The sequence below is a fragment of the Myxine glutinosa genome, chromosome 5 (assembly GCF_964187855.1).
Source record: "Myxine glutinosa chromosome 5, kmMyxGlut1.1, whole genome shotgun sequence".
In the NCBI taxonomy this organism is placed as follows: Eukaryota; Metazoa; Chordata; class Myxini; order Myxiniformes; family Myxinidae; genus Myxine; species Myxine glutinosa.
The window spans coordinates 175690641-175702030 of record NC_136265.1 but is presented as its reverse complement, the minus strand read 5'-3'; the positions used below and the strand labels follow the sequence as shown (position 1 = coordinate 175702030).

Sequence of the window (11390 nt, the reverse complement as noted above, 5' to 3'; positions counted from 1 at the left end):
CTTTAGCCAAGTCTTTCTCGGTCTTCCCCGTCCTCTACTTCCTTCTACATTAACTTCCATCACTCTTCTCAACCAGTCACTTTCATCCTTCCTCAATACATGACCAAACCATCTCAACCTGTTCCTCTTCACAGCATCAATCACAGGCAATATTCCCATCATCTTTCGCAATTCATCATTTGTCTTCCTCTCTCTCAACGATACTCCGCACATCCATCGAACCATTCGCATTTCCACCCTTTCCAGCCTTCGTTGCTGCTCTACGTTCATTACCCATGTCTCGCTCCCAAAAATCATAACACTTCTCACACATGCAGCATACACCTTTCCCTTCAGCTTCAGCGACACTCTCCTCCTCATCAGCACGCCACTCAGTTCCTGAAACTTCTTCCATGCACATCTCACTCGAGCAACCGTTGCCGAGTCTGATCCACCTTCTCCATTCAGCATGTCTCCGAGGTAGCAAAATGTTTTCACACCTTCCAGCTTCATGCCGTCTCCAAGATCCAACTCAACATTTCCTCCATCTGCAGCTCCCTCTGTGCACACCTTACATTTGAATGTAGCTGCCACACTGGTTAATGACCCTCTCAGACCACTACATTTTTGATGAACCCACTCAGCACACATTGTACATTGAATGGAGTTCACTCCGACACCCTTCCTGCACACAGCACACGGCCACTTCCCAGTTCTTTCCACCTCACCACATGCTTTACCACTTGCCATCACCTTTGTCTTTCCGATATTCACCTTCAGACCTTTTGTCTCCATACATTCCTTCCACTTGTTCATCTTTTCCTTCAGTCCATCCATACTTTCCGCAATCAACACCAGATCATCTGCATACAACAATTCCCACGGTAAACCCTCCTTTACGGTCTGAGCCAGCACCTCCATCACAGCTACAAATAGTAGTGGACTTAGTACCGACCCCTGATGCACTCCCACCTTCACCTCAAACTCACCACTGTTCCCGTCCTTCGTCCTTACAGCTGTGCGTGCTCTTTTGTACATTGCCATCACTACTCTGATCAACCATTCCTCCACTCCTAACTTCCTCAATGCCCATGTCAATACTTTGCGTGGAACCCTATCGAATGCTTTCTCCAGATCAACAAACCCAAAAAACAACTTCTTCCTCTTATCCATGTACTTCTCCTGCAACTGCCTCACAATGAAAAGCGCATCTGTCGTTCCTCTTCCTGGCATAAATCCAAACTGCATTTCGTCGATCTTCACTTTCTTCCTTATCCTCCTCTCCAACACCCTTTCCAATACCTTCATTCCATGCTCCAATAACTTTATCGCTCGGTACGAGCCACACTCCAGAGGGTCACCTTTCCCCTTGTATAGAGAGACGAGGGTACTCAGTTCCCAATCCACTGGAATGCGGCCTTCTTTCACCACCAGATTACAGATCTCTGTCATTCTCTTCACACCCCAACTTCCTGCTGCCTTCAACATATCTCCCACAACTCCCGTCGGCCCTCCCGCTTTTCCACTCTTCATTGCTTTTATCGCTTCCTCAACTTCCTTCTCAGTTATCTTCTCTGCCGGTCCTAAAACTGGGTTACTCTCTATGTTGCCATCCCATTCATTCTCTGTATTCAACAGCATTTCCATATATCTTTTCCATCTTCCTTTAATTCCATCTGGGTCGACAACGATTTGTCCCACTTCATCCTTCAAGCAACTCACCCCCATCACATCACACCTCTCTTTCGCTATCTGCTTTGCAATCCTGAATACTGCTTTCTGACCCTCTTCCGAATCCAAGCGTTCTCCGAACATTTTTCTACATGCCTCCTGCGCCTTTGCTACCTCTTTCTTTGCAGCCTTCCTGGCTGCCTTATAACTTTCATGCTCTGCTGTTTCTGCTCCCGTACCCTTCGCCTTCTGCCACTCTTTGAACTTCTTCCTCTTCTCATCAATCCTCTTTCCAACCTCAACATCCCACCACCATGTTTCCGAGTGCCTCGGTGGTCCTTTTGTCCATCCACATACCTCACCAACGGCTCCCAACAGACTAGCTTTCATTGACATCCAACCACTTTCAAGCTCAACCACATCATCCTCTACCCTACTCAGCCTCTCTTTTAATGCCTCCCTTACTGTCACCTCTTTCAACCTCCACACCTTCATTCTCGGTTGGTACTTCACCCGCCGAGCTCTCCTCGCACCTTTCACCCTTATGTCGCAGACAACCAAGTGGTGCTGTGAAACAGCCTCCTCCCCCGGGATCACCTTTGTGTCCCGGAGGTGCCCCCTATCTCGCCGACGCACCATCAGGTAGTCAACGGTTGTCATCGACCCACCTGACGTGTATGTAACAAGCTTATTGTCCTCTTTCTGGAACTGAGTATTACAAATCAACAAATCAGCTCCATCAGCAAACTCCAAAATCCTTTCACCTTCTCCATTTCTCACACCATATCCGTAACCCCCATGAACTCCCTCAAAACCATCCATACTCCTTCCCACATGTCCATTCAGGTCTCCTCCCACCACAACAACTTCCTCATCTTTCACGTTTTCCATCAGCTTCTCTATCGCACACCAGAACTTGTCCTTCTCTTCATCGCTTCGACCAACCTGCGGAGCATATCCCGAGATGACATTCACCAAGAGCTTTCCAATCATCATTTTCACCATCATCAACCTATCACTCACTCTAGTCACACTCACCACAATGTCTACAAACTCCTCAGAAAACAGGACACCAACACCATTCACGCCCTCCGGGCACCCTTGCCACACAAACTTGTATTTCTGTCCCTGCCTACCCTTCACCATTCTCACACCACTTCCCTTCCATCTCGTCTCTTGCACACAACATATGTCCACTCTTCTTCTGACCAATACTTCCACCACTTCTCCTGATCTCCCTGTCATTGTCCCCACATTCCATGTCCCAAACCTCAGAAACCGATCTCCACTTCGGGCTGCACCCTGCCCATATGTACTTGTGATTGTCATGGTTCTCTTTTTGAGGCAATGTTTTTATGGCCGGATGCCCTTCCTGACGCCAACCCTCTTAGTCGTCTCTTACGACACGCAGGGATACGGTGTACCTATTCTGACCAGGGTACACACTGGGAAACGTTTAAAACATGTAAATTCTTGGGGGGGGGGGGGGCGTCAGCATCACGGCTGCGGTTTAAACATATTCCAACAATATCCAAACAGAACGATGAAAAAACAATCCGGGAAAAGTCTCCAAGCGAGAACGTGGATTTCTCGAAATCCACGTTCTCGTGGATTGACGCGACACGATTGACATTGACACACAACCCCATGACACGAAGGGGATAATGATGAGTGGATTTCTCTCTTCCCATCAGCATTTCGTTTTTTGATAAACACCACAAGATGCTGCAGGAGGAAGGCCTGTGCGGCGGGTTTTCAAACTTTTGGCATTACTGGACATTCATATTTCCCTCAACAATTAGCCCCATTCTTTGGCCTTCATCAGCGTTATTTCTGCCAAGCTGGGGGTGTTTGAGAATCTAGTCTTTTTATGCCATCACTGGAGGCCTTATGTTTTGGGGTTGTCCGTTCGGCTGTCTGTCCATGCGTCCGTGATAGGTTTTCTCTACTGCGATAACTTGAGAAAGACTGAAGGAATTCAAGTCAAACTAGGTACAGATATGTATAATGATGTAAAGATGAACTGATTAGATTTTGGGGTCAAGAGATCAGAGGTCATGCCAGGTAGAAATGTGACAAATTTTAGAACAGCTGAAGGGATTTAAATCAAACTTGGTACAAGTATGTATCATGATGTAAACATGAACTGAGATTTTGGGGTCAAGAGGTCAAAGGTCAGATGTTATGCTAAGTAAAAATTACCATATTCATTCCCATGCTTTTTGCAAAAAAACGGGGTGAAGGGGGTGGGCAGGGGGGGGGAGGGATATATTGTAATTGGCTCCATCTGACTGTCCGTACGTCATGTTATTTCCTCCTAAACGGTTGTGCAGAAATTCACCAAACTTGGTAGTTATGATCACCACATGACACGAAGGTGCAAAAGCAGTATAATTGTTGGCCCTGCCCCCTGGGATGCCGGGATGGGGTCAAAAGGCCGAAAAAATGCAATTGCAGGCACATTTTAAAGCATTTTTTTCAATGAAACTTTGGACATGCAATCAACATTTGGGGACGCATTAAATGTATAACGATTGTTTTTGACCCCCAGTTAATGCCACAAGCGGTGGGCACTTGGGGTCACGGGGAAAAAATATTTTAACTCAAAAATTGATATTGGCCATTCCTGGTGGAACCCTTTGCCATCTTTCAACTTTGCTTAAGGTGGGAAGCATGGGGATTTGCAAAGGCACGCCATCAAATTCACTCTAGTTTTATCTAATTTTGACCACAATGTTTATTGAAGTGAAAGGGGGAGTCAAAGCATCCCCACCATTACACTTTCCCTATCATGAAAAATGGGGCTGCACCTACCAAACTCAATTTCTCGCCAGTGTGGAGCATTCTACCCAGTGATTGGTGATTTCCTACCTCGCCCTCCTCTCTCTCAACTGCCCCTGACGCCATTGCAGCAGAAATCATGTTAATGGCTCTGGAGACTTTTTGGAAAAGTTTTTGACTCGTCTCATTGTTTTGTTGTTGCAAAGTATACCTTTTTCTCCCGCAGATTGGGTCAGCACCCAGCAACAGAAGAATAAAATTTATTACTACCATCGTAGGTACAATCGTGTACCTGATATAACGCAATGCGTTGTTGGAGATTACATTTGCCAGTATGAAGCTGAGATACAGTGGCATCGTGACTGGTAGGTGATTTGTCTTTTTTTTTTCTTTTTTATTAATTACCTTTTGATTCTACTTTTTCCCAAAAATTGTGATTAAGCCTCCCCTGTATGATAGGGGGAGGCTTATAGCTGTTGTATGGTTTCTTGCTGCAATTAGTGTCCCCAAATTGAATGATACCTCAGGGTTTCTTATACCTCCAGGAGTACTAAGCCACTATTTATGTTTTGTTATCCCCACGCTCCGCTCTTTGAAAAAACGGGAGGATATTGTAATCTGTCTGTCTGTCCCTCCGTCACGCTATCTCCTCCTAAATGGTTGGGCAGAATTTCGCCAAACATGGTAGTTCTGATCACCACATGACAAGAAGGTGCGATGGCAGTATCATTTTTGGTCCCGCCTCCTGGGGTGGGGTCAAAAGGTCAAATACCAAAAAATGCAATTAAGGGGCACATTTTAAAACATTTTCAAAAATGAAACTTTGTATGTGCTATCAACATCGGAGGTGCATGAAATGTGTAACGATTTTTCAGATGTGACCACCTGTTCATATCCCAGGGGATGGGGGCTGTGGGTCACAGGGGTCAAAACAGCGAAAAAAATTTAAACTCAAAATTTGATATTGGATCATTCCTGGTGGAACCATATGCCTCTTTGAATTTTGCTGTAGGTGGGAAGTGTGGGGATTTGCAATGGCATGCCATCGACTTCGCTCTAGTGTTGGTTTGTTATGGTTATCGTCTTTCTAAAATTGACAGCTTGTGGAGTAGTTTCCTTCAGAACCTTTTCTTCCTATTGACAAGGTTTAGGCTGACAACCGTTAAGGTTCTTGAAACTGGGCCTGACGGTATGTTATTTTGTCCTAGTCCGTCACTAGTGTTTACGGATCCGTCACTTCCGCCTTTGTTGTTATTATGTACTTGTAGGATTTTTAGTTTCAGGTAATATTGTTAAGATTTTTGTGTGAAATGGAGATGACTTTAGTAAAAGGTAAAAATAAATGCTTGTGGAGGAAAAAGAAAAATGCGGCAAAGAACCGGAAGAGAAGAGAAGAGGAGGAAGAGACGGCCATGAGAGAGAGATACAGCCGTGAATTGCATCGAGGCTGCGAGCGACTTTTTTGATATTGGTCACGAATGAGTTGAGGCTTCTCGTGAAAGAGATCGTCCGCGACATCGTCCTATATTGCGATTGCAATTAAACCTGCATCTCAGGTTTTATCACCAGCCTGGTGTTGGCTTAGCGGTTAGGGTTCCGGCTTGGGATCCTAGGATCCTGGGTTTGAATCCCGATTGATCGCTGAATTAACGCCAGGGGGTTGACTCAGCCTGTCATCCTTCCGAGGTCGGCAAATTGAGTACCAGTTTGCTGGGATGAATGATCCCGGTGTGTACCCCGGTTTAGAATAGGTGCACCGTATCCCTGCGCATCGTAAGAGCGTGACCAAGGGTTGGCGTCAGGAAGGGCATCCGGCCATAAAAAACATTGCCTCAAACAGGGAACCATGATTGTCATGGGGCCCACAAGGCTAACCTCCGCTCTAGCAGGGAAAATGGCCTTAAAACGATCATTCATATATTCATTCAGGTTTTATCACCAAGTGTGAGATATTGTTGGAGGGAGCAAGCGCTCCATTTTTTTTTTTTTTTTTTTTTTGTATACAAGATCGAGGCTCGTGAAAGAGCGAACATTAATCACACAGAAAGACAAACCGACACATAAAACATATAACATCGGGAGCGGTAGACAAGATGGGGAGAGAGGGGGAAGGACACAAACACAACATTTGAGAGCAGGGACCGAGAGACATGGAGACATCGAGAGATCTGAGAGAGGGCGAGGGCTTTGGGGGGGGGGGGCATGGGAAGGGGGCGGTGGGAGAGGTATAAAACATATGGACACTGCCAGGACTTCCAGGAAAGAAGTTGGAATTTCAAACAAGGTGGATCTGGGGTGAATTAGCGGGGGTAGAAAAGATCAAGGTTTTGGATGGGGGAAGATAAGAGATGGTGGTGAACAGCTGTTTTAAAGACCTGGAGGGAGGAGTGGGATTGAAGGGAGTGAGGGAGTTTGTTCCAGAGGCGGGAGAAAAGAGGAATGAAAGAGTGAAGGTGAGCAGAGAGCCGAGATTTCGGCAGTTTAACCATCAGAGGGTTGCTGGCAGATCTTGTGCGACCTGTAGGAATATTTGGGGGACAGAGCACAGAGAGAGCTGGGGGTGCAAGGCCGGAGAGGAGTCGGTAGAAGACAGAAAGACCACCTACCTGCCTGCGGTGAGTGAGTGAAAGGCCCTCAGAGATAGCTTCATCGCGGGAGATTCCAATAATTCTGAAAGCTTTGGTTTCAACAGCGTGAAGCCGAGCTAGGTGTGAGGCAGGAGCACCGGCCCATAGGGGAGAACAGTATTCCATTGAGCTGCGGATGAAAGCCTTGTATGTGGTGAGGAGCTCAGGTGTGCCGAGGAAGGACTTCGCACGACGGAGGATGCCCAGTCGGCGACTGGCTTTGGAGGCCAGCTTGGAAATGTGGTTTTCCCAAGAAAGATCATGGCAGATAGTGAGACCCAAAATCTTGAGCGACAGAACTTCTTGGAGAGGATTGTTGAGAAAGTTACAGGCCTATACGCCATTTTGTCCTCGAGGCTGTCCGCCTGGTGCTTCGTGTTTTGTCATTGGGATTCCCATATCGACGTCATTGTGTGGAGCGCCGTTGGTTTCCATATTGGCTCAATTCCCATATCGACCTCTCACCTCGTAACTCCTCATCCACAGCCGCGCCAGTACTTGCCTGTTGCTTTGCCGTTCTGCACGATTTCGACCTTCACCGCATTGGGATTTGTGAACGCACTTTGGGGAATGCTACATTCCACTCACGTTGGGCGTATTGTGAGTTTATTGTTTGAGAGCATTGGGGAATGATGGTACCATCAAATGTATTGTTCGTTTGATGCAAGTGATATTTTCATTGTACTTTCTTTAATAATGTTATTATTGTGTATGTGAGGGTTCTTAATACAATTACTTGTTTTGCTCTACAATTGCATTTGTGTGGTTTTACCATGGTTTATTAGAACACTCAAACTAACAAATATTTCTCCAGCGTTCCCTCTCGAGACTGAGGTGCACGGTAACCGGGGTTTTGGGAGGAACACGTAAGACAAGGTTTAGGCTGACAACCCTTAAGGTTCTTGCAACTGGGCCTGACAGAATGTTATTTTGTCCTAGTTTATTGTCACTGCCTCCAGTCAAAATGAAGCTACTCCAAAAATGAATGTGTATAGCTTTTGTTGGTTTACGTTGGGGTTTGGATCTAAGTGTTGCATTTGTATATTCTGAACTCACCCTGGATTATCGTGAGCATACAAAGAAGTGACAAAAAAAAATTGGAGATTTAAAAAAAACCTGTGCTGTTACATTGTCAGCCTCCATCGCCTGACTCATTTATTTGCAACCGCAACTTGTTACAAAAACACAACCAAGAATGACAAAAATGCCGGATGAGTACTACGCATGATCACATGAATAGAATGGCTTACACGTTCATAAGAACAAGCTGATTGCATAATTATTTGGAATTAATTGGTGGCATCACATGGAACTGGATGTTTTGGAAGCATGTTGAATTTTTCAAAGCTCGAGTATTGTCGGTAATCTGCACCTAGTTTCCTTTTTTTGTACTTTTCATGTAGGATGGTGGATAAGGAGATTGTAAAGGTGTTGCAGGAGCGGCTGCAAGCGTGTCACACCCGAGAAGGGCCAGACTCTGAAGAAATGTGCAGAGAGGACATCGAGAAATTTGAGAAAACGATGAAGGCTTTCAATTGTCGCTGTGAGTCATTTCCCTGGACCAGGCCCAATCTGTTTTGTTATTACTGCTTTACCCAATGAGCTGTTGTTAAAATAAGAAGCGTGTATCACACTTTAATCTAAAGGGTTCCTGGTTTTAATGGATAATAAAAATGGTACCGTTGGAAAGCTAATAATTGATTTACTTTATCAGAACGATAATTACATATTGACTTGGAAGAAAACTTAATGCCCTTTGAATTGTAAAAAATGCCCGTTAAAAAAAAAACCCCCCAAAAAACAAACGAGTTCATAGAACACAATTCCCCTTGCAGTATTACTTCAATTTTAATACAATAATTTTAGCTATTGTTTAAAAAACAAGACCGAAAGTCTTACAGCGGCGTAGCCGGGCTTGTAAAGTATTATACACCACAAACACACATGATTAGCTTTCTAAACAGTTGCTAATGCTGTTTATAACATTAAACAAAGAAATTTGGAGGAATCCCGACATCTATGAGGTAGGTTTTACTTGCAGAACTGAGGGAAGATCTACTGCAATCTAGATTATACCTCACAAGGGTTGGCTAGGTACTGTTTTGTTGGAAGAAACGTAACGCCGATGCTTTCGATATTTGATGGTCATTTTAACAATCGGTTTGTTTGTGTTTCACACTGAATGAAAAACGTAATGGTAGAGCATGGCGATTGTGATATATGACAGGTTCGACGATATGTTTGGCATGAACGGCATATAAATCAAAATGGCGGTGTGTGGAGAGTCAGCCGCCATACCGCCTTAATGACATTGGACGTAATCACATCTCCCTGTCATGTGACCAGATCCTCAGCTCTGATTGGTATGCGTTTGTGGGGACATACATACATACATACATACATACATACATACATACATACATACATACATACATACATACATACATACATACATACATACAGATGAACAAACTGTTCGAGACAGCTTTGCCCTATGGGCTACACTGTAAAAATTCGAAAGTTTATTGCTATTGTAGTCCAGAAGCGGTCCTGATCCCCTTTATACACCACCGCATATACCCTTTATTTAAATTTGCGGCAAAACTGGAGGTTTTTGGAAGTATTATGACAGGCGATTTGCATACGACAGTCTTCAAGTATATAATTCAATTTAAATATTTTTTTAAAATTCCCTTTTTAAGGCCATTTTCCTTGCTGGCCTTGCGGGCCCCATTTTATTTTTTTATTATTGTTATTATTTTTGTATACAAGATCGAGGCTCATGTAAGAGCTGTTGTTAATATGTGAAGTGAATATATGTGTGAAGCTTAATGTGTGTGAGGCTGATATTCAGACATGACAGTGACCAAGTGATGTGGCTCTAAAGGATATTTTTGATTTATTGATTAATCGATGAATCGATTAATTATTTATTGATTCGTCAATTAATGATTTAATTTTTTTCAATTAATGACTTAATTATTTTTCAAAAAGTTACAGCTTCAGATGAAACACTGGTAGTTGAGGTCGATTAGCCAATTCATAAGAAATTATTTTACGATTATTATTATTTATTGATTTTAATTACGCAATTAATTAATCAATTAGTGTACACCTCTCCTTCCCAATACCGTCTCTATGTGCTGCATGGCGGTATCGCTGGGTGCCTAACGCACCCCAGCGATACCGCGCTGGAGGATATTAATTAATTAATTTGCCATGGGGATGGTGTACTTTGAATGTATCTGTACTTGTTTTCTATTTTGTTTGACTGCCAGACAGGCAGATAGAGTAAAAATAGTATCGCTCTCATCTGCGCAAGTGTGGCTGGGATGGGTTTTGAGCCAAATACTGTAAAAGGAAATATGTGTCTTCCAATTCATGTTCCGATTCATGTTCAGAATATAACATTCAGTTTAAATAAGTTGTTCTGTGATTATAAACTGATAAGACAGACAGACAGACATTAACCAATTGCTTCACCCTGATTTTCGCTTCGCATGTGTGGGGTAAAATTATTTCCAGGATGGAAGAAGAAGCATGACCTGGAGTTTTAATGTAGTGAGTGGTTCCAACGATACAACAGCAGGAACCCTTTCAGATAATGTGTGACGGATATGGAAGGAGCGCATAAATTATATATAGTAATACTTTTTAAAACAATATAAAATATATAATAGTACATGGAAGGAGCATACAAACAACAACAACCTCAGCCACGACAGCAACAACAACTAAGTGTTGTGATTAAATCCATCAGTGAAACTATGGTAGGCAAGGCTGATACTCTACTAACTACGCTTTGTAAAAATGAGTGTGAAGCGAAGACGGGCATACAGCATACTAATATGAATGTTGGATTCCTTTGTCCGTGTGATGTCTGACAGACGGAGAATTGGGGGCCTTGGCGACAGCACGTTCGAGTCTCATGAAGCAGAAAGAGCGGATGATAAAAGAGAGGCAGCAACAGCAACAGCAACAGGGAGGCTTATAAAAAGCCTGTTCGACCACAATTCAGAATCACAGCTGATGTTATTATAGTTATTGTACAAATGCTCTTTCAATAAACCTGATGGTAACAGAGTATTGAGCAACCTTTTTTTTGTAATTTTTTTGTGGTATGGTGCATTCTATTAGAGGTATTGAAGGTATATGGCAAGTTCCTACCACCTGCTTTCCTTGTAGTCATTTTCAGCACACATTTTAAAACTGCTTGCAAATTGCTTTTTATCACATCTTCTGGCACACATTGATGACTTTCAAACTCTGTTCTACCAATTACCTTTTCACAATTATTATTCCAGGCGAATATAATTCAGTTTTTCGGTTGAT

The 11390-nt window shown here is 43.6% G+C and overlaps 1 protein-coding gene across 1 annotated transcript in view; it reads left to right on the top strand.

Moving 5' to 3' along the window:
* NDUFB10 (NADH:ubiquinone oxidoreductase subunit B10) overlaps nucleotides 1-11142 on the top strand; it is a 28316-nt gene extending 17174 nt beyond the window's left edge. Inside the window, exons 2-4 of the mRNA XM_068098150.2 lie at nucleotides 4658-4796; nucleotides 8462-8601; nucleotides 10946-11142. Of these exons, the coding sequence (XP_067954251.2) occupies nucleotides 4658-4796; nucleotides 8462-8601; nucleotides 10946-11052 (386 nt within the window). The 3' untranslated portion in view covers nucleotides 11053-11142. The remainder of the gene's footprint in view (nucleotides 1-4657; nucleotides 4797-8461; nucleotides 8602-10945) is intronic.
* The last annotated feature ends 248 nt before the right edge of the window (nucleotides 11143-11390 follow it).